This window comes from Staurois parvus, unplaced genomic scaffold (genome assembly GCF_062004578.1).
Source record: "Staurois parvus isolate SC_StPar_1 unplaced genomic scaffold, SC_StPar_1.0 ptg000086l, whole genome shotgun sequence".
In the NCBI taxonomy this organism is placed as follows: domain Eukaryota; kingdom Metazoa; phylum Chordata; class Amphibia; order Anura; family Ranidae; genus Staurois; species Staurois parvus.
Window position 1 is genome coordinate 11,278,497 of NW_028317882.1, and position 24,907 is coordinate 11,303,403.

At 42.9% G+C, this 24,907-nt stretch overlaps 1 protein-coding gene across 1 annotated transcript in view; it reads left to right on the forward strand.

The window, feature by feature from the left end:
• The window catches only part of IL12RB1 (interleukin 12 receptor subunit beta 1), a 163,516-nt gene that overhangs the window by 28,945 nt on the left and 109,664 nt on the right, over positions 1 to 24,907 (forward strand). The window contains exon 5 of the mRNA XM_089670055.1: positions 17,714 to 17,798. Within this exon, the coding sequence (XP_089526181.1) occupies positions 17,714 to 17,798 (85 nt within the window). The remainder of the gene's footprint in view (positions 1 to 17,713; positions 17,799 to 24,907) is intronic.

Sequence of the window (24,907 nt, forward strand, 5' to 3'; positions counted from 1 at the left end):
AAGGGAAAAAAGAGACCAACACAAATGGTCCCTCAGTGATTTAATTGCAATTTGGGTAAATTCAAACATAAAATTAGGGTCAGATTTGAGTTTGATCTGAATTTGAATTGAATTTAAACAATAATAACCAATTGCCAGCCTTTGTTTTCTACTCTTCCAATATGTTGGATTATATCATAATTCTTTAAATAATTGAAAGTTATTATGGCTAGTTTGGGTGTATGTTTGGTTCATACACAAACTTGGCTTACAAGCCAGTGAGAACTTTTCAAGCCAAAGGAGGGTTTGGTAGGCTAAAAAAGTAAGACAGAACTGTAATACAGTAGAGGACTGTAAAGAACAAGGAGATGTTCTGATTAAAACATTTTGGGATAACGGATATAAAATGGAGACCTTAACTAATGGAGATATGATGCTTCCTCACAGCCTGTTTCAACCCCATAATTGCTACACCAGTCTGCTGCAAACAACTGCACTGCACTTGGTTGCAGGCAGTTTGCAGCATTTCTCTAATCACTTGAATGTGACAGGAGCAATAATTTTTGATGCAGATGTAGCGCAAAGCATCACAGCCATGGTATCTAAACACTCCTATCCGCTGCCTTTGCAGCTTAAGGGGAGCAGTTGGGGGGGGGGTACTAAAATGTAGCTGAACTACATGTCTTTAACGCCCTCCAACCACAAATTTAAACAAACCATACTTGTGCCTGTGGGTGCAGCTTAACTGACAGAGCTCTAGTCAGTTGACAGCCGTGAATGTATCGGGGACTGTCCCCTTTCCATCCAATGACCATCGCTCACTTCAAAATACTTTTAGGTCACCTGCAGAGTCTGAGTAAAACATATTCTTTGCTTCTGAAATGGTAAGGATCTTGCATTGGCTTCATCATATCACACAACAGCACTCTTGAACTGCATTTATAATATTATAATATCAATTATAGCAGCTGTCTTGAAGAAGGCAAGCTGATAATAATGTGAATCATGATGACCAGTCGTCAGATTACCTTTTTTTTAGCAAGTAGCTGGCAGTGAATAGTTTCCTTGATAGTTTTTATTTTCAAGAAATTACAGGTCATTGGAGATCTTTGAATTGGGAGGGCAGCCCTAAATGTCGTCTATGATATTACTTAGGATTATTTTATAACCTCCTTAAATGGTAACTGTAGCTATTACTTATACTAACTTCAACCTTGAGCCAGTGATCTTCACTATGTGGCTTTGTTCGGAGCCCATTCATTCCTATGGGAAGGTTGTACTCATGGCAGCCTCTGAAGGTTGTTCGGAATACAGCTTTCCCATAGGGATGAACAAGGCTTGTTTGTGCAGTATTAATGTGCCATTTTTAGAGGAAAGGCTATGCAACTCAGAGCGAGACCACACAGTGAAGTTCACTGGATTGGGGTTAAAGATAAGTATAGGACCAGGTGGGCAACACTCAGCAGGGTGTAAGTAAAAGGAGTTATACTTCAAATCCCTTCTTTCTTACTGGGATCAAATCAGAGAACACACAGATTGCAGCCATCCCCACACAGTACACTAAGCACCATCTGTCCCTGTCTAAGTGTCACATCAACATCTGTACCAGATGATGGTACAGATCCCTTCTACAAATCCCTTCTTTCTTACTGGGACCAAATATTCTCCTTGATTCCTGATATTGCAGGTACTTCTGAGAAACCTTCTCTGGCACATGCCCTATTACATATGGGAACTTAAAGTGTTTCTAAATTCATGACCCTGCATTCACTATATTCAGTCTTCCAGCAGTACACAGGACATGGAAGCGCAATAAGCTGCAAAATATCTTTTCTCCTCAGCAGTATATAGCAGGCTTGTGACTTTATCAGTGACCGTCCAAGCACTGGTTAATCTTGTAGGAGGAGTTTTCATTCTCCTCTGACTGTCCTATGAGGCTGCATAACCCCTGACCCTCTGTCTGGACAGCGCTGATTGGCTCTGTGCCAATCAGATGCACCCCCCCAAAAAAACACTCAATACACACCAAACAGAGCATGTGCAGACTTGCCACTGCTACTCTCACTATGGCAGATGGATTGGAGACAGCAAAAGAAGGGGATGATCAGAGAAGCCTTTTTACACAATGCAGAGGATTAACCCCTTAGGTTCCACAGTGAATATAACAAGCATGCTTTACTGCATATACAGCCTGATTTTACTGTTTTGGGTTTAATAACACTTTAATGTTTCCCCTCTTCATCCAGAATTATTGTAACTTACCTCTTGCTAACCGCTAAACTGAATATCGCTAGGTTGTGGAATTTTGCACAACAGAGCTTCCTCAACACTGTAGAAACTAAACCTCCAGTGTTCAATGGAACAAATGATTGCCCTAAAAAATCCCCAAGCATTCCGCCCCTTCCTGGTCCACCTGGCTGAACAACCCGCCCTGGTGTACAGCGGTGCGACTTGTCATGCGATTTGACAGTTCAAATTCTTTGGATTCACACAGATTTTGAAAATGGTTCCTGCACTATTTTCAGTAATTTCACGTGTGGCATGCATAGACATCTGTGCATGAATTCGCACAGATGTCAGGCAAGTCACACCTGAAAGTGCCCTGACCTGCAGCTTTGAAATCGCGCTACTTCAAGTTAAATAGCATGATTTCAAAGTCGCATTCAGTGTGAACCAGGGCTAACTGTTCTTCTGACTTCTCACACTCACTTCCTAAATGGATATTGTGACCTTTAAAATTTCTCTCTGTGTTTGTCACTTATTATTTACTCACTGCTCTTCTCTTAAAATTCCTGCTTGGACTAAGATCCTTTAATTTGAGCAGAGGGCATTTAACACAGGATAATACGTCCAAATGCTCTTGACACACACTTGATCCCACTTGTTAACATTGCATGCCTACTTTGTTTGCACCCCGAAACCAGTGAATTATAAAATATCTTTCTGTACCTGCAATGACATCAACCATTGAATAAGTGAATTACAGAAGGAAAGGTAAACTATAGTTGTACTTTAAAGAAACCCCTCATCAAAGATATACAGGGGCTTTTCAGTAAAGTTTCTGTTAAAGTTCTGCTCTCTGAGTGCAGGTTTGGGGCATTTTTATCCATAAACACTGCTCTAAAATATGAATCTACATGCAATAATGTTTGTAAACTCATCGTGTAACATAGAGCTGCTTTCAGAGGCTTTTTTTTTTTTAAAGAAAAATACTTTATTATTAGTTTTAGCATTATTATTATACAGGATTTATATAGCGCCAACAGTTTGCTCAGCGCTTTACAATATAATGGGAGACAATTCAGCAACAATACAGTTCAATACAAGAGGGATAGGAGGGCCCTGCTTCTTGGAGCTTACAGTCTAAATACTTCAGCATTTCCTCTGCTGCTTATACTGTAACCTCCCTGGCGGTATGATTATTTCAGATTTTTGTTGCTGAAAACAGTACCATGTTTTTGCATGGCAATATGTTTTTTTTTATTGTAGGCCTGTAATTTTTAGGAATAACTCACTGAAATCTGTCCGAACAAGAGTCTAGTAACACATCCCGGGTATGATAACATTTGAAACACAAAATCATAAATTATAATTTAATAAATAATCACAAAAATAATAATATAATAATAATAAATTTAATTCAATAATATAATCAAACCAAAAACACTGAAATTTGAAATATAGCGTCAAGTTCGCACATCACTGAGCAAAGTCGCAAAATCGTTTTGCAGTGTCTGATGACGAATTTCCCCACAAATCATTATCACTCAATTCTGAAAGTGGTTCTAATTTACTATCACTGTTCTCTAGCTGGTCTAAAACCACTTTTGACCTAAAGGGACGCTTTTTGGACGCCATGGACGTTTCTCAGTTTCCAGGCAGAAAGAACAGTAAAAATGCAGGCAGGGCACAGGACAAAGCAGTAAGGACAAAATGTATGTGAAATGGTTTGATACAGTAATGTAATACTATGTGATTTTAGTGATTTTAGTGAATGTCACTTTTTGTCATTTTTTAATTCTCCGCTGTTCCGTCCCCTGTACGTCCCAACACTCACAGGGGACGGAACCCAGATGACAGATGCCGGCATCCGCCAGATTACATTGCTGGGGACACTGCAGGAGGGACATCGCGGGAGCGCAGGACAAGGTAAGTAATTGAGGGATCGCGGAGCAGCGCCGCATGGTATTCCCTAGTGTATCTTGGGGTTACCGCTTGTGGTACTGAAACTTTACCCCAAGCTACACTCGGGAATACCGCCAGGGAGGCTACAGCGGAACCCAACTTTATCTGAGCTCCACAAATTGAAAACGCTATTTAGCTCTTTTATAGTATTCAAAATAAACACACCCATCCATCCATGTCTCCATGCTTTATTTTGTTGAGAAATCACTTTGAAAAACACTCCCCTGGCATTTCTAGCCATGACCATCTTCAGTAAGGGCAGATGATTCATGTAGCATTTACTCTCTGGAATCCATCTGCCCTTAGCTCAGGCATGCAAGCAGGAGGGTGTGCTTAGCTGAGAAAAACCCTCTTCCCCTCCTCCTGATGAAAGTAAAGAAAATGCCCATGAAGATTCCTGGGATGTATGACCTCATTTTGGCCTAGGACAGAAACCAGGAACAACTGGAGAAATGTAAAAAAAAGTTTAAAACAAGTAAACATAATATACCTTCTTATCTATTTACTAATAAATTAGAAATAGATAGGGAGGTATATTATGTTTACTTGTTTGAAAGTACAAGCTCTCTCTTCTCTCCTTTGCTTTAAAACAGCTACCCTGTGGAAGAAAGATCTATAAATGTACTGATTTTCAGGCCACTCTAGCAGTGGTGTATTTAGGCTTTGCGCTGCCCTAGGCAACACGAAAATCAGGAGCCCCCCCCCCCCCCCATGGAAAGATCCTGACAGTGATCAACAACATTCCAACCCCCCCACCTGAGAGAGCCTTCCGCTAATACCCACCCACCCCCTCCCCTAGCAACAGAGAGACACTCACCTTCACAGCTCGCAGTCTCTTTTGGATCGCACCTGGTCCCCATGCTGCATATGTCCCTTCTTCCTGGGGGGGTGCTGCCCCCCTGAAAAATGCCGCCCTAGGCAAATGCCTTCTTTGCCTTGTGGTAAATGCACCCCTGCACTCTAGTCTCGTCACGTAATCTCACCTTTGGCAGCCAGCTCCGGCTACAAGGGAGAGAAGAGAGCGCTCTTACTTTAACACAAGCCAGTCAACAGTAAATAGCTTCAAACATGCTTGGGACAAGCACAGATTTATACTCAGACAAGAAAGTAAAAATAAAACAAAAGAAATATTAACCCCCCCCCAAAACAAACCCACAAAAAAGGGGCCGTCACTTTTCTACACTTTATTGCCAAAAGTGTTGGGCCAGCCCTCCAAATCATTGGATTCAGGTGTTCCAATGACCTCCAGGGCCACAGGTGTATAAATATCAAGCACCCAGGCATGCAGACTGCTTCTACAAACATTTTTGAAAGAATGGGTCGCTCTCAGGAGCTCAGTGAATTCAAGCGTGGTACCGAGATAGGTTGTCGCCTGTGCAATAAGTCCATCTGTGAAATTTCCTTACTACTAAATATTCCGTGGTCAACTGTTAGTGGTATTTTAACAAAGTAGAAACAACTGAGAACAGCAGCAACTCAACTACCAAGAGGTAGGCCACATAAAATGACAGAGCAGGGTCAGCGCATGTTGAAGCGCATAGTACAGAGAAGTAACCAACTGTCTGCAGAGTCAATAGCTAAAGACCTCCAAACTTTGTGTGGCCTTCAGATTAGCACAACAGCAGTGTGTAGAGAGCTTCATGGAATGGGGTTCCATGGTCAAGCAGCTGTATCCAAGCCTTACATCACCAAGTGCAATGAAAGCATTGGATGCAGTGGTGTAAAGCACACCGCCACTGGACTCCAGAGCAGTGGAGACGTGTTCTCTGGAGTGACGAATCACGATTCTCTGTCTGGCAATCCAATAGACATGTCTGGGTTTAGCGGTTGCCAGGAGAACGTTACTTGCCTGACTGCATTGTGCCAAGTGTAAAGTTTGGTGGAGGGGGGATTATGGTGTGGGGTTGTTTTTCAGGGGTTGGGCTTGGCCCGTTATTTTCAGTGAAGGGAACTCTTAAGGCATCAGCATATCAAGACATTTTGGACAATTTCATGCTCCCAACTTTGTGGGAACAGTTTGGGGATGGCCCCCTTCTTTTTCCAACATGACTGCGCACCAGTGCACAAAGCAAGGTCTATAAAGACATGGATGAGCAAGTTTGGGGTGGAGGAACTTGACTGACCTGAGTCCTGACCTCAACCCAATAGAACACCTTTGGGATGAATTAGAGTGGAGACTGTGAGCCATGCCTTCTAGTCCGACATCAGTGCCTGACCTCACAAATGCACTTCTGGAAGAATGGTCAAACATTCCCATAGACACACTCCTAAACCTTGTGGACAGCCATCCCAGAAGAGTTGAAACTGTTATAGCTGCAAAGGGTGGACCATCTCAATATTGAACCCTACAGACTAAGACTTGGGATTCCATTAAAGTTCATGTGCATGTAGAGGGAGGTGTCCCAATACTTTTGGCAATATCGTGTATGTTTCTAATATACCTTCCAATCTAATTACTAATGCTAGCATCATAAGGATTAAAAATAGTTAATGGTGATTAAGAGAATTCAGTTCCATTTTAAGTTCTCACACCAAACAAGCAACTTGGTTGTTACTTGGCTATACTATTTGTTTGTGAAAACTGAAACGTAATGACCACTGCAAATATAATGTGCATGTAATGCTTATGCAGGCTTGTTGTGTGAAGATCTAGAAAGGGGAGTGCGCTCAGAAGCCATTAAGGAAATTGTAGTTGTGTTAGTTGCAGGGCTCTATTGTAGTGCAACAGGATTTCTGAATAGCCAAACGGTCAGACAGAAGATTGCTTTAACTTGAAATATATTGAATAGATTCCGGACTAAAGCTAACTAATCTTGAAACTACCCCCATCCACATTCTAACACCTATGCTAACAACCCTGTAGAAGAAAGATCTATAAACGTATTTATTTTCGGGTCACTCCAGTCTGGTCACGTAATCTCCCCATGTCAGCCAGCACTGACAAGGGAAAGAAGATAACACTCAACAACGGTTGCAATGCCTGAGCCGTGAAGTCACCCAAAGGCTTACTGTGGACCATCCATTGTTGGTGCTCCCTCCTCTCCGCTGAAGTCACTGCTGGATGACTTAGTGAGCCGATCACATGACCAAACGGGAGCGGCATTAAAATAGGTAAATATACAGATCTTTCTTCCACAGGGTAGTTAATATAGTAAGAAAAAGCGGTTACATAATGGACATAAAGCGATACCCAAAAATGTATCAAATAATTATGCTTTATTGCAAATTTTGCACATATTTAGACAAAGTTTTAGGTAAATACCACAGTTACATACATAAATAGTGCAGCGCTATATAATAAATAAACATATATATAAATAAAATAAAAAATATTCAAATCAATAAATGTCTGTGCAACAGTGCAAAAAATATAATTCGTGTGTTCCACCAGGAACCATCAAAAGTGACCATGTGACAAATAAATAAATTAATATACTAATCAATATATATCATACACATGTGCAAAATTGCAAATAAAGTGTAACACGTGTATTACACCAACATATAAAGTGATAACGTGACAAAATATTGCTTAATAAAGTGCAATCAATGTGTTCCCTATACGGGAATATTCAAAGTGACCAAGTGACCTAATAACTAGAGATGAGCGAATCGAACCAGGCGAACCGGAATTCGAGTCGAATTTCAGGAAATATTCGATTCGCGGCGAAACCGAAATTTTGCCTACTTCGGGTGCGCGAATCGAACATTTCCCGATCAGCCGGCAAAAGTGTCCCTGCAGTGAGCTCCGCTATTTCTGACAGTTCTCTGACAGAAGGAACACATGTTTAGCGGTTGAAACATTGTATCTATTAGTTTACATTTAGGATACAGATGTTTCAACCACTGTTCATGTGAAGAAGCTGTGAGAGAACTGTCAGAAATAGAGGAACTCTGCACATACACTTTTTGCCGGCTTGGAATTATTCTTCTTTTCATCCTACTTCTTCTTCTTCTTCATCTTCATCCTCAGAAGAAGAGGATGAGGATGAAGAAGAAGAAGAAGAAGTAGGATGAAAAGAAGAATAATTCCAAGCCGGCAAAAAGTGTATGTGCAGAGTTCCTCTATTTCTGACAGTTCTCTCACAGCTTCTTCACATGTACAGCGGTTGAAACATCTGTATCCTAAATGGAAACTAATAGATACAATTTGTATCTATTAGTTTCCATTTAGGATACAGATGTTTCAACCGCTGTACATGTGAAGAAGCTGTGAGAGAACTGTCAGAAATAGAGGAACTCTGCACATACACTTTTTGCCGGCTTGGAATTATTCTTCTTTTCATCCTACTTCTTCTTCTTCTTCTTCTTCTTCTTCATCCTCATCCTCATCCTCTTCTTCTGAGGATGAGGATGAGGATGAAGAAGAAGAAGAAGCAGTAGGATGAAAATAAGAATAATTCCAAGCCGGCAAAAAGTGTATGTGCAGAGTTCCTCTATTCTGCAGATACACTTAGAGGAGCTCTGCACATACACTTTTTGCCTGTTTGGAATTAATCTTATTTTCATCCTACTTCTTCTTCTTCTTCTTCTTCTTCTTCTTCTTTATCCTCATCCTCAGAAGAAGAAGAAGAGGATGAAGAAGAAGAAGAAGAAGAAGAAGAAGTAGGATGAAAATAAGAATAATTGCAAGCCGGGAAAAAGTGTATGTGCAGAGTTCCTCTATTCTGCAGATACACTTAGAGGAGCTCTGCAGATACACTTAGAGGAGCTCTGCACATACACTTTTTGCCGGCTTGGAATTAATCTTATTTTCATCCTACTTCTTCTTCTTCTTCTTCTTCTTCATCCTCATCCTCATCCTCAGAAGAAGAAGAAGAGGATGAGGATGAGGATGAAGAAGAAGAAGAAGTAGGATGAAAATAAGAATAATTCCAAGCCGGCAAAAAGTGTATGTGCAGAGCTCCTCTAAGTGTATCTGCAGAGCTCCTCTAAGTGTATCTGCAGAATAGAGGAACTCAGCACATACACTTTTTGCCGGAAACCGCTGTATGGAGGGAATGTCCCAGAACTGTCATAAATAGTCTATTTCTGACAGTTCTGGGACATTCACTCCATACAGCTGTTTCAACCGCTGTATGGAGGGAATGTCATAGAACTGTCAGAAATAGACTATTAATGACAGTTCTGGGACTGTCCTTCCATACAGCGGTTGAAACATTGTATGTATTTGTTTCCATAAATGGATCCATTTATGGAAACAAATACATACAATGTTTCAACCGCTGCATGGAAGGACAGTCCCAGAACTGTCATTAATAGTCTATTTCTGACAGTTCCATGACATTCCCTCCATACAGCGGTTGAAACAGCTGTATGGAGTGAATGTCCCAGAACTGTCAGAAATAGACAGAAACTGTCACAGAACTGTCCTTCTTCTCATCCTTCTCCTTCTTCTCATCCTTCTTCTCATCCTTCTTCTTCTCATCCTTCTCCTTCTTCTCATCCTTCTCCTTCTTCTCATCCTTCTCCTTCTCCTTCTTCTCATCCTTCTCCTTCTCCTTCTTCTCATCCTTCTCCTTCTTCTCATCCTTCTCCTTCTCCTTCTTCTCATCCTTCTCCTTCTCCTTCTTCTCATCCTTCTCCTTCTTCTCATCCTTCTCCTTCTTCTCATCCTTCTCCTTCTCCTTCTTCTCATCCTTCTCCTTCTCCTTCTTCTCATCCTTCTCCTTCTCCATCTTCTCATCCTTCTCCTTCTCCTTCTTCTCATCCTTCTCCTTCTCCTTCTTCTCATCCTTCTCCTTCTCCATCTTCTCATCCTTCTCCTTTTCCTTCTTCTCATCCTTCTCCTTCTGCTTCTCCTTCTCCTTCTCCTTCTTCTCATCCTTCTCCTTCTTCTCATCCTTCTCCTTCTCCTCATCCTTCTCCTTCTCCTTCTTCTCATCCTTCTCCTTCTCCTTCTTCTCATCCTTCTCCTTCTTCTCATCCTTCTCCTTCTCCTTCTTCTCATCCTTCTCCTTCTTCTCATCCTTCTCCTTCTTCTCATCCTTCTCCTTCTCCATCTTCTCATCCTTCTCCTTTTCCTTCTTCTCATCCTTCTCCTTCTGCTTCTCCTTCTCCGTCTTCTCATCCTTCTCCTTCTCATCCTTCTCCTTCTTCTCATCCTTCTCCTTCTTCTCATCCTTCTTCTCATCCTTCTCCTTCTTCTCATCCTTCTCCTTCTTCTCATCCTTCTCCTTCTTCTCATCCTTCTCCTTCTTCTCATCCTTCTCCTTCTTCTCATCCTTCTTCTCATCCTTCTCCTTCTTCTCATCCTTCTCCTTCTCCTTCTTCTCATCCTTCTCCTTCTTCTCATCCTTCTCCTTCTCATCCTTCTCCTTCTTCTCATCCTTCTCCTTCTTCTCATCCTTCTTCTCATCCTTCTCCTTCTTCTCATCCTTCTCCTTCTTCTCATCCTTCTTCTCATCCTTCTCCTTCTTCTCATCCTTCTCCTTCTCCTTCTTCTCATCCTTCTCCTTCTCATCCTTCTCTTTCTTCTCATCCTTCTCCTTCTTCTCATCCTTCTCCTTCTCCTTCTTCTCATCCTTCTCCTTCTCCTTCTCCTTATCCTTCTTCTCATCCTTCTCCTTCTCCTCATCCTTCTCCTTCTCCTCATCCTTCTCCTTCTTCTCATCCTTCTCCTTCTCCTTCTCCTTCTCTTTCCTCATCTCCAAGGGCATTTAAATTAAAGGTACAGTGTTCTGCACTAATTTAAAGGCTCTCTGAAGCCTAGAAACCCTTTTTATAAGTCATCTTCGTAGCGAAGAAATTCGCATCGAATCGAATTTCACACTGGAATTCGCCGAATCAGCCGAATCGAATTTTTGAGAAATTCGCTCATCTCTACTAATAACCTATATACCACAAATGATCTAAAAACCAACACTCTGTGTAAACATGTCCATACATATATATATATATATAGTGTATTCCATACACAATCTTCATGCAGGTGCCATTCAGTGTCCACACTGTGTATATCCAATACTAGCTGCAATGGCCCCTCACCTCCTTACATTGACCCCACAGGGCCAGCTCGCTTTGGGACACAAACCCCACTCCGGTTTATTACAGGATCCTCCTCAGCGATGAATGCTCTATACCCAGCTGCTCCTCCGGTTCCTCTTTATATAGAACTTAAAGGGTACTTTGCCTCAAGGATCAACCACCACTATGTTGTATTTCCAGATCTCTCCAACCGCTGTACACTCTAAACTCCTCTCCGGTACATACATAAACAGAAGACTCCCATAGTGTAAAACCGCATTTAATAATTGGTTTATGCAGAAAGAAAATTACTCACATTTTATTTCCTCTTTCTTACAACATATATATGGCTCCTTCACCTCATGCTATGCCTGCCTTGCATGGGTTTGATATAGGGATTTCAAATATGGCCGCCACGCCGGAAATGACGTCACCGCGCTTCCCAGACTCATCCTCGCGCACCGACGCGTTGCGTCACGCTAAATCACGTGACTTCCTCAGGGTCACTATGGGAGTCTTCTGTTTATGTATGTACCGGAGAGGAGTTTAGAGTGTACAGCGGTTGGAGAGATCTGGAAATACAACATAGTGGTGGTTGATCCTTGAGGCAAAGTACCCTTTAAGTTCTATATAAAGAGGAACCGGAGGAGCAGCTGGGTATAGAGCATTCATCGCTGAGGAGGATCCTGTAATAAACCGGAGTGGGGTTTGTGTCCCAAAGCGAGCTGGCCCTGTGGGGTCAATGTAAGGAGGTGAGGGGCCATTGCAGCTAGTATTGGATATACACAGTGTGGACACTGAATGGCACCTGCATGAAGATTGTGTATGGAATACACTATATATATATATATATATGTATGGACATGTTTACACAGAGTGTTGGTTTTTAGATCATTTGTGGTATATAGGTTATTAGGTCACTTGGTCACTTTGAATATTCCCGTATAGGGAACACATTGATTGCACTTTATTAAGCAATATTTTGTCACGTTATCACTTTATATGTTGGTGTAATACACGTGTTACACTTTATTTGCAATTTTGCACATGTGTATGATATATATTGATTAGTATATTAATTTATTTATTTGTCACATGGTCACTTTTGATGGTTCCTGGTGGAACACACGAATTATATTTTTTGCACTGTTGCACAGACATTTATTGATTTGAATATTTTTTATTTTATTTATATATATGTTTATTTATTATATAGCGCTGCACTATTTATGTATGTATTGATTTAACTCACATTGGTAGGAGGGCAAGTGTCAGCAGCTATAGAGAGAGGGCCCATTCTGAGCGCAGGAAATTGTCATTTTTAAAATACCACAGTTAGCCATCACCACAAGATGAGACAATACCAAAGGAATAGACCTAAAACAAAAACAAAAAATTATAAAAGAAAGACGTCATGACCGGCCATGAATATGATTGTGCTGTAAAGACAATGACACATGGTCTAATGTATATGCAGCACAGGCACATTGGAAACACCACCATGTAGGGGATGTACACAAATATTATGGGCATGAAGGACTATGCATCAAAATTGGTGGTCCTGACGAAGTTGAGTAAGATACGCCCATCGGCGAAACACGTTGACGTCACACGTCAGTGACATCGCTACCGGCTGGCACATTGGCACCATACACCTAGTCCTGCAGGGGACAACAAAATATATGCTCTTGCTGGGCGTTCATCAATCTGCACATGTACCTGGATGGAAGCGGAGCCCGTTTGTCTACAGTCCCGATGCTGGCGGCTGCCTCCTGGACTCCGGGCTTGAATCTAACATCAGGAGATATTTTGTACCATTCCGTATTCACTGTACGGGTGGTGAGTGGAACACTGTTTATACTGAAAAGGATTTACGGCCCTAGGGCCTCCTCTATTTGAGGCTACATAGTGAATACCATATTGACTGTCTTTCATGTCACTTATTTATCACAGGATGGGGACATTATGCTACACTTCCTATATGGTGCGCAGCACCCTACCTCCAGTATACAGCGTGGATATCTACATTATTTCCACATCAGCTGTACATTAAGGAAGGCATCTAGTCCACATGCTGGCGGAGAAGAATCCCTATACTACATTGGCAGGGCCCTGCCATTTCAACTACAGATGACGGATGTCACGTGGAGAAATCACTATTGTTACCAAATTTTTTTCCAAAGATCCATGTTCACCCAGTGTTACTTCTGGACACTGCTTTCAACATACTAGCCAATATCTACCTATTTTTGTTGAGAAAGCAATATTTGTTTGAGAACAGTGTGTTTTCATATTCTACAGCATCAGTTTTCACCGGTGCATATACAGGTGAAACTCGAAAAATTAGAATATCGTGCAAAAGTTAATTTATTTCAGTAATGCAACTTAAAAGGTGAAACTAATATATGAGAGAGACTCATTACATGCAAAGCAAGATAGTTCAAGCCGTGATTTGTCATAATTGTGATGATTATGGCTCACAGCTCATGAAAACCACAAATCCACAATCTCAGAAAATTAGAATATTGTGAAAAGGTGCAATATTCTAGGCTCACAGTGTCCCACTTTAATCAGCTAATTAAGCCATAACACCTGCAAAGGGTTCCTGAGCCTTTAAATGGTCTCTCAGTCTGGTTCAGTAGGAATCACAATCATGGGAAAGACTGCTGACCTGACAGTTGTGCAGAAAACCATCATTGACACCCTCCATAAGGAGGGAAATCCTCAAAAGGTAATTGCAAAAGAAGTTGGATGTTCCCAAAGTGCTGTATCAAAGCACATTAATAGAAAGTTATGTGGCAGGGAAAAGTGTGGAAGAAAAAGGTACACAAGCAGCAGGGATGACCGCAGCCTGGAGAGGATTGTCAGGAAAAGGCCATTCAAAGGTGTTGGGGGCTTTCACAAGGAGTGGACTGAGGCTGGAGTCAGTGCATCAAGAGCCACCACACACAGACGGATCCTGGACATGGGCTTCAAATGTTGTATTCCTCTTGTCAAGCCGCTCCTGAACAACAAACAACGTCAGAAGCGTTTAACCTGGGCTAAAGAATAACAGACCTGGTCTGTTGCTCAGTGGTCCAAAGTCCTCTTTTCTGATGAGAGCAACTTTTGCATCTCATTTGGAAACCAAGGACCCAGAGTATGGAGGAAGAATGGAGAGGCACACACTGCAAGATGCTTGAAGTCCAGTGTGAAGTTTCCACAGTCTGTGTTGATTTGTGGAGCCATGTCATCTGCTGGTGTTGGTCCACTGTGCTTCATTAAGTCCAGGGTCAATGCAGCCGTCTACCAGGAGATTGTGGAGCACTTCATGCTTCCTTCCGCAGACGAGCTTCATGGGGATGCTGACTTCATTTTCCAGCAGGACTTGGCACCTGCCAAAAGCACCAAAACCTAGTTCAATGACCGTGGGATTACTGTGCTTGATTGGCCGGCAAACTCGCCTGACCTGAACCCTATAGAGAATCTATGGGGCATTTCCAAGAGAAAGATGAGAGACATGAGACTGAACAATGCAGAAGAGCTGAAGGCCACTATTGAAGCATCCTGGTCTTCCATAACACCTCAGCAGTGCCACAGGCTGATAGCTTCCATGCCATGCCGCATTGAGGCAGTAATTGCTGCAAAAGGGGCCCAAACCAATTACTGAGTACATATGCATGCTTATACTTTTCAGAGGTCCGATATTGTTCTATGTACAATCCTTGTTTTATTGATTGCATGTAATATTCTAATTTTCTGAGATTGTGGATTTGTGGTTTTCATGAGCTGTGAGCCATAATCATCACAATTATGACAAATCACGGCTTGAACTATCTTGCTATCTTGCTTTGCATGTAATGAGTCTATCTCATATATTAGTTTCACCTTTTAAGTTGCATTAATGAACTTTTGCACGGTTATTCAAATTTTTCGAGTTTCACCTGTATTAGCATTGAAATCTATGTGTTGCATATATCTCTCTCTTTTGATTCTTGCCCTGATCTGGATTACATACTAGCATACTAGCATTCTCTAGTTGGGCTCCTCAGTCCACATATTCCATTGGTACCAATGTTTTTACATTGCAATTTTGATGCATAGTCCTTCATGTCCATAATATTTGTGTACATCCCCTACATGGTGGTGTTTCCAATGTGCCTGTGCTGCATATACATTAGACCATGTGTCATTGTCTTTACAGCACAATCATATTCATGGCTCGTCATGACGTCTTTCTTTTATAATTTTTTGTTTTTGTTTTAGGTCTATTCCTTTGGTATTGTCTCATCTTGTGGTGATGGCTAACTGTGGTATTTACCTAAATGTCTAAATATGTGCAAAATTAGCAATAAAGCATAATTTTTTGATACATCTTTGGGTATCGCTTTCTGTCCTTATGTAACCGATTTTTCTTGTGAATTTCTTTTCACATCCCCCCTTTTTTGCTGTCTATTTTTTGGTTAATTGGCAGATAAAATACGTTCAGCGATAAATATGTATGGCCTCATGCTCCCTTGTTATTATTCTAGTTAATATAGTAGTTAGAACAGGGGTCCTCAAACTTTTTAAACAGGGGGCCAGTTCACTGTCCCTCAGACCGTTGGAGGGCCGGACTATAGTTTAAAAAAAAAACTATGAACAAATGCAGACACAGTACAGGAGATGACCAGAGACTGCGGACACAGTACAGGAGATGACCAGAGACTGCGGACACAGTACAGGAGATGACCAGAGACTGCGGACACAGTACAGGAGATGACCAGAGACTGCGGACAAAGTACAGGAGATGACCAGAGACTGCGGACACAGTACAGGAGATGACCAGAGACTGCGGACACAGTACAGGAGATGACCAGAGACTGCGGACACAGTACAGGAGATGACCAGAGACTGCGGATACAGTACAGGAGATGACCAGAGACTGCGGATACAGTACAGATGACCAGAGACTGCGGACACAGTACAGATGACCAGAGACTGCGGATATACAACAGTGGCGGGAATACTGGGCCGGCCGCTCCATAAGACGCACAGACATTTCCCCCCCAATCTTATGTCTTATGGAGCGAAATAGTGCCCCATCATTGGTGTCAGTGGGAGGAATAGTGCCCCATCATTGGTATCAGTGGGAAGAATCGTGCCCCATCATTGGTATCAGTGGGAAGAAACATGCCCCATCATTGGTGTCAGTGGGAGGAATAGTGCCCCATCATTGGTGTCAGTGGAAAGAATCGTGCCCCATCATTGTTGTCAGTGGGAGGAATAGTGCCCCATCATTGGTGTCAGTGGGGGGAGGAATAGTGCCCCATTGTTGGTGTCAGTGGGGGGAGGAATAGTGCTCCATCGATGTCAGTGTGGGGGGGGGGGAATAATGCCCCGTCATTGGTGTCAGTGGGGGAAGGGGATAGTGTCCCAACATTGGTGTCATTGGGAGGAATAGTGTCTCATCATTGGTGTCAGTGGGAGGAATAGTGTCCCATCATTGGTGTCAGTGGGAAGAATAGTGCCCCATCTTTGGTGTCAGTGGGAGGAATAGTACGTCATTGGTGTCAGTGGGGGGGAATAGTGCCCCGTCATTGGTGTCAGTGGGGGGGGGGATAGTGTCCCAACATTGGTGTCAGTGGGAGGAATAGTACCCCATCATTGGTGTCAGTGGGGGAAGGAATAGTGTTCCATCGTTGGTGTCAGTGGGGTGTGGAATAGTGCCCCATCGTTGGTGTCAGTGGGGGGAGGAATAGTGCCCCATCGTTGGTGTCAGTGGGGGGATGAATAGTGCCCCATCGTTGGTGTCAGTGGGGGGATGAATAGTGCCCCATCATTGGTGTCAGTGGGAGGAATAATGCCCCATCATTAGTATCAGTGACACCAATGATGGGGCACTATTCCTCCCACTGACACCAATGACACTTAACTGGCTGACCCCTGTTCCAGCATGGTGCTGCTGCAGCCAGCATACCTGGTTGCAGCAGCACCATCTGCATGGCACACTTACCTGTCAGCTGTCCTTCTTCACTTCGGCCTCTCCCTCACTCGATGTTCGCGGGGCCGCTCAGCTCCGACTCCTCGCAGGATTGGCCGCCTGTGTGCCTTTCCTGAGCTACAGTTCTGGCGCCCAATCACCAGTGAGGAGGAGGAGCCGAGCGGCAGAGCGAACATTGAGTGAAGGAGTGGCTGGAGTGAATGAAGGAGCAGCGCTTCCTGGACTGGATCGTCATGGGACTGGGACACGGAGCCAGGTAAGATACAGCAGCCCCCTGCCCACCCCTGTACTCAGTGTCCCTTCCTCGCGGCAAATACGCCCCTGCCGGCGGGCCGGATAAATGTCCTCAGCGGGCCGCATGTGGTCCACGGGCCGTAGTTTGAGGACCTCTGAGTTAGAAGATAGGTGGGAGAAGTTTTCAAATTAGTTAGCTTTAGCCCAGAATTCCACTTTAATGAGAGATTTTTATTTATTTAAAAGTTTTAATCAATCATTTTATTGTAACAATGAATACTGTACATCCAAAACTGTAGATTATGCTTTTCAAGTAGTTTGTTATTCTGTGCTGTATGTTTTATGTATGCAAAGAAGACATTGAAATGTGTCTTTTATTTTCTCTAGGTTCAGTGTAAAACATATGAAACCAGTAATACATCCAACTGTTTCCTAATTGAAAATGACCACACCAAGTTGCCCATATGCAAAGGTAATACTATTATGAATGTTAGACTTGTGACGTAATTTTGTATCCCTTAGTATGGAGGTCCAGCTTCCTCGCTATCATGGGTTCACAACAAATCTAGCACTTTTGAGATTCAGGTAGTAACTCAAGTAACCCTAGCCTTTATGCCAGCTGACTTAGAAGGACTAACTAGGAGGCAATAAGCCACTCATTATAAATGGGTGGTTTCCCAGCAGATTGACAATGTGCTTTAGCTGTGATAGGAAAAGTTAAAGGGGGTTCTAAAGTTTTTTTTTATCTTAATGCATAGAGTGCAGATTGATAGCAGCGGGAGCCATTGCCTCCAACTGCTGTCAATCAAATTCTGTGACTAGGGAGAGGGGGGTGGAAGTGATCTGTACTGTCTGTGCAAACTGGCTTTCTACGGGGGCACTTGTGGTGGGGCGGAGGAGCCAAAAGTGCCAGCGGGTAACCTGAGAAAAGATCGGGATTGCTCTGTGCAAAACCAATGCAAAACCAGTGCATAGAGCAAGTATGTTATTTTATTAAAAAAAAAAAAAAGTATATATACAGTATATATATACAGTGGGGCAAAAAAGTATTTAGTCAGCCACCAATTGTGCAAGTTCTCCCACTTAAAAAGATGAGAGAGGCCTGTAATTGGCATCATAGGTAGACCTCAACTATGAGAGACAAAATGAGAAAAAAAATCCAGACAATTTGGAAAGAATTTATTTGCAAATTATGGTGGAATATAAGTATTTGGTCACCTACAAACAAGCAAGATTTCTGGCTCTCACAGACCTGTACCTTCTTCTTTAAGAGGCTCCTCTGTCCTGCACTTATTACCTGTATCAATGGCACCTGTTTGAACTTGTTATCAGTATAAAAGACACCTGTCCACAACCTCAAACAGTCACACTCCAAACTCCACTATGGTGAAGACCAAAGAGCTGTCAAAGTACGCCAGAAACAAAATTGTAGACCTGCACCAGGCTGGGAAGACTGAATCTGCAATAGGCAAGCAGCTTGGTGTGAACAAATCAACTGTGGGAGCAATAATTAGAAAATGGAAGACATACAAGACCACTGATAATCTCCCTCGATCTGGGGCTCCACGCAAGATCTCACCCCGTGGGGTCAAAATGATCACAAGAACGGTGAGCAAAAATCCCAGGACCACACGGGGGGACCTAGTGAATGACCTGCAGAGAGCTGGGACCAACGTAACAAAGGCTACCATCAGTAACACACTACGCCGCCAGGGACTCAGATCCTGCAGTGCCAGGCAAGTCCCCCTGCTTAAGCCAGTACATATCCGGGCCCGTCTGAAGTTTGCTAGAGAGCATTTGGATGATCCAGAAGAGGATTGGGAGAATGTCATATGGTTAGATGAAACCAAAATAGAACTGTTTGGTAGAAACACAACTCGTCGTGTTTGGAGGAGAGAGAATGCTGAGTTGCATCCAAAGAACACCATACCTACTGTGAAGCATGGGGGTGGCAACATCATGCTTTGGGGCTGTTTCTCCACAAAGGGACCAGGACGACTGGTCCATGTACAGTACAGAATGAATGGGGCCATGTATCGTGAGATTTTGAGTGCAAACCTCCTTCCATCAGCAAGGGCATTGAAGATGAAACGTGGCTGGGTCTTCCAACATGACAATGATCCCAAACATACCGCCCGGGCAACGAAAGAGTGGCTTCGTAAGAAGCATTTCAAGGTCCTGGAGTGGCCTAGCCAGTCTCCAGATCTCAACCCCATAGAAAACCTTTGGAGGGAGTTGAAAGTTCGTGTTGCCCAGTGACAGCCCCAAAACATCACTGCTCTAGAGGAGATCTGCATGGAGGAATGGGCCAACATACCAGCAACAGTGTGTGCCAACCTTGTGAAGACTTACAGGAAACGTTTGACCTCTGTCATTGCCAACAAAGGATATATAACAAAGTATTGAGATGAACTTTTGATAATAAATAAATAAATTCTTTCTAAATAAGTCAATGTGATTGTCTGGATTTTTTTTCTCATTTTGTCTCTCATAGTTGAGGTCTACCTATGATGCCAATTACAGGCCTCTCTCATCTTTTTAAGTGGGAGAACTTGCACAATTGGTGACTGACTAAATACTTTTTTGCCCCACTGTATATATATATACACACACTCCTCAAAAAAATTAAAGTAACACTTTGAAAACACATCAAATCTCAATGGTGAAAAATATAATGCTGGATATCTATACTGATATAGACTGGGTAATGTGTTAGAAACGTAAGGATGCCCCATCGTTTAAAGGAAATGATAATTATCAACCAACAGAGGACTGAATACAAAGACACCCCTAAAAACAAAGTGAAAAAATGATGCAGCAGGCTAGTCCATTTTGCTGAAATTTCATTGTAGAAACTCAGAATTGTACTCAGTAGTTTGTATGGCCCCCACGTGCTTGTATACATGCCTGACCACATTGGGGCATGCTCCTAATGAAACAACGGATGGTGTCCTGGAGTATTTCCTCCCAGATCTGGACTAGGGCATCACTGAGCTCCTGGACAGTTTGAGGTGCAACCTGGCGGCGTTGGATGGACCGATACATGATATCCCAGAGGTGTTCTATTGAATTTAGGTCAGGGGAGCATGGGGGCCATTCAATGGTATCAATTCCTTCATCCTCCAGGAACCACCTGCATGCTCTCGGTACATGAGGCCAGGCATTGTCATGCACCAGGAACAACCCAGGACCCACTGCACCAGCTTAGGGTCTGACAATGGGTCCAAGGATTTCATCCCGATACCTAATGGCAGTCAGGGTGCCATTGTCTAGCCTGTAGAGGTCTGTGCGTCTCTCCATGGATATGCCTCCCTAGATCATCACTGACCCACCACCAAAACGGTCATGCTGAATGATGTAACAGGCAGCTTAACGTTCTTCACAGCTTCTCCAGATCCTTTCACGTCTGTCACATGTGCTCAGGGTGAACCTGCTCTCATCTGTGAAAAGCACAAATTTGGTGTTCAATGGCATATGCCAGTCGAGCTCTCTGGTGCCGGGCAGTGAGCACAGGGCCCACTAGAGGACATCGGGCCCTCAGGCCCCCCTCATGAAGTCTGTTTCTGATTGTTTGGTCAGACATTCACACCAGTGGCCCATGCTCATCCTGTTCCTCCTTGTACAAAGGAGCAGATACCAGTCCTGCTGATGGGTTAAGGACCTTCTATGGATGATGAGTAGGGAAAAAAATGTCAGTGCTTCCACCTGTAAAACCATTCCTGTTTTGGGGGTCGTCTGATTGTTGCCCATCTAGTGCACCTGTTAATTTCATTAACACCAAAGCAGCTGAAACTGATTAACAACCCCCTCTGATACTTAACTGATCAGATCAATATCCCAGATCTTTAAATGACTTGATGCTATACTCTGATTAAAAAGTGTGACTATTTTTTTTTTGAGCAGTGTAGAAAAAAAGGAGACTGGATTGCTGCACATAAAAGAACTGTTAATATAGAAAAATCACCATACAAAAATGTGATAAAAAATTGTAAAGCTATATTTTGGAGAATTTGGAGGTGGGAAAAGAAAACAGTTCTTACCTTCAGTCATCTTTAATTGCATCTTAAAGTGTTACTAAACCCAGGAACCTGCATTTACTATATCTGGTCTCCCACAGTACACAGTACATGGAAACGCAAATATTTTAGTAAATTTAAACTGCTAAATACCTTTTCTCATCAGCAGTTAGAGCAGTCTTGTGATTTATATCAGTGTCCAGCTGAGCACATGTTTAAGTTTGTAGGAGGAGTTTTCATTTTGCTCTAGGAGGATGCAGGACCCCCCACCTCTATCTGGACAGTGCTGATTGGCCCTGTGCTGATCACATGCACTCTCCCAAGAAAAATAAAACAACCTCTCAAGCAATACGCACCAAACTGAGCATGTGCAGAGTGACTCCACATGATATGTCTTATCAGAAGATAAGAGGGGGGCACTGGAAGAAGGGGAGGATCAGAGAAGTCAGGATCAAACAGCATTTTTACACAATGCAGAGGATTAACCTCTTAGGTTCCACAGTGAGTATACCAAGCATGCTTTACTGCATATACAGACTGATTTTACTGTTGTGGGTTTACTAACACTTTAATGTTGCTGGTTGGTGTCTACAGTCTGCTGCCTGCAAATTTTTTTTCACTGGCCTTTTTTTTAAAGCTTACCTTTTAGGAAATTGGAAGGTTTGCTCTAATAAAAGCCCCTTATGTTAGATCCTCTGCAAATGTGATTTAAAAATAAAGCTGTTGCTAAAAACAAAAAAACAAAACAAAAATGTATCCTTATTTCAGCCTCACCCTCGGAAGCTTCCGGTAGGCGTAAGTGACATCAACGTGCTTCACCATTGCCTCCTGGGATAGCTGGGCATTCGAAATCTGATGAATCTACACTCCTGCTATTGGCTGGAGTACACTACTGAGAGATTTTGACCTCCCTGATATCCCAGAAGGTAGAGGTGAGGCATGGTGATGTCACCCGCGCCTCCTTGAGACATCGGAAGCTGAGTTGAGGTAAATATTTTTCTTTTTAGTAACAGCTATATTTTTAAATCACCTTTGCAGACCTTTTTAAATCACTTTTGCAGTGACTTTGTGGGGTAGAAGGCAGGATATTGTGATAATATATAATGTATAATATAGTGTATAATGTATAAATATATAAAGTAATGTTTATGGATTTTAATAATAAAAAGAAATGTAATAACATGTACAAAACATGAGAAATATACAGTGCTTTCTAACTGTAAGTGATGTAGTTCTAAGTGCTGTACTGCAGCCATTAAGGGCATTTTGCATGTTAGACTGACTGCTTTTACATTGATGTGTGCACTGATGTGTGTTTAAACATGAATTATTAAAATGTTCATCATGCAGTTTTCCACAGTTTACAGATGGAAACTTTCCAAACTTAGCAGAAAATAAAAATCCATTACATTTGAATAGTATTCTGCAGATGCCAGGATAGATATTATCAACAGCAAAAATGTAGTATAACTTAGGTCTGATGCATATTCTAGTTGAGCTGGTGGATGGACTACATTCAGGGCTGCTGTTAGAAACCACGAGGTCCCAAACAACCAACCTGACAGCCGCCCCCCCCAAATAAAACCCCCCACAGTTTACTATGCTTTAGTTATGAATAAACACATTGAGTGATTGGTACCGATCACTCATTGTGTTCATTCAGGAGAGGAAGGGGCTGGTAAATGTGACATATTTACCGGACCCTTTCCCCATTCTCCATCCTAAAGGATCCTATTGTGTTGCAGTTGCCAGTGGGAAGCCAGGAGCACTGCGAGGGTGGGGGCCTGGGCAAGAAGGAGCCAGCTTTGTGCTGCTACAGAGAAAGCCATACAGGGGATAGGTTCCTGTAATTCCCCCCCCCCCCGCCATGCTGATCACCTTCTCTGCCCACATCTGATTCACCCAGCTGCCTGGGCCCCATACAGGAGAACTGGAGGTACCCTCATATCCATGGCCCTGACTACATTTAAGTACACTTTTCCAGTCTGATGCAGTTTCCATGGGAAGCCAAGTCTAATCAGTGCTTTATCTTGTGAAAATGAATTGTGCTATAGCTTTCTTAGGTATTATAGCAGGCTGCACTGGACAGTCACACATACCTGTCCCACTGTCCCTAAAGGGGAAGTCTTTACCTACTTGGTCCACCTGCGGCTCTGACTGATTACATCATTTAGCGCAGAGCATGCAGAGGAATCAAGTAGTGGAAGACTTTCTCTGCCAGCTTCTTTGTTTATAAATGGCAGTGCCAAGTTGATAAAATTACAGTGAACCAGTGGTGGGACTAGAAGGGGGTCCAGGGAGTTGCTTTGAAAATACATGAAACCATGAGCAAAGTGACAATTTCTTTTTAAGTGTTCTAGGTGTATTGACTGAAGTTCTCCTTTACATTTAATAGTTGTTGAACCTTTACCTTGTGTCAAGAAAAAACTTTGTTAGAGAATGGAGGAGTACCTTCTCTAGGCTCTACTACTCACACATGAGTTGGCATGTAAAATATTCCAGTGCAATTCCCATCAACTTCAAAATAAATTTTTCTTTAGTTATTTGGAAGGGCTTTTAGTGTTTCACTAACATTAGAGCACTCCATCCTATACTTCTGGAAGCCAGGAAGAACTCAGATGGAAGGAGAAGACCTGGGAATCTATTAACTTGTTTGGGGTTATGCTAGGTGAGTTTTAAGTGTAAATATGGATTCTACCGTCATGCCTAATTTTTCAAACCTGCTTTTAAAAAAAGGCCAACCAGACATCAAGAAGGGCCTGATGGTGTTTTGCAACTTCTAAACACATTAGTCATCAGAGGAAGTCTTCCTGTCACGTACCTGATGGGAGACTGAATTGACGAGGTCGGCCTCACTTGTGTCACTAGCCCTGACCCCGCTGAAGTTGGAACAGAGGGAGTCAAGGGACCAGGGGGACAAGAGCACCAGAGGTTTGCTTGCGGCTCTTGCAGATGATGACCTTGGTAGGCAGGATATCCTCTGATTTGGGTACTGTAGCAATAGACCAGGCAGGTACAATGGATTGCCAGATGCACAGCAGAGCCAGGTTAGTAGCCAGGACATAGGACTGGAGCGGAGTCGTAGGATAGCCAGGGTCATAACAGTCGGGCAGCACAGTACAGGATCAGGAGGAAAAGCCAAAGTCAGGATCAGAGCCGAAGTCAGGAACCGGGGACATGAGAGTACTCAGAGTCGGGTCAGGAACAAGCCGGGTCAGCAACAAGGAAACGAACAGGAGCAAGCAGGACACGGGGGAGCTGAAGACCAGTCAGCACTGAATCTGGGCAGAGCCGCACCTTAAATAGCCCGCCTGGTGCCAATCTTCGCCGTGCATGTGCGCGATCGCACATTCCTGCGCACAATCGGCAATTCTGCGGGATCTCTTTCACGCATGCGCGTTCCCGATCTTTGTGTAGGAATGCTCTTACACTTCCACTACTTATTTCATCTGAAGTTCTGACAGATGACATCATCTGATGCAATATGTGGCAAAGTAAGTGAGTAAGTATGAGCTTGGCCATGTTCGAATTCTATTCAGTACTGAGTGAGTGAGCACACCAAAAA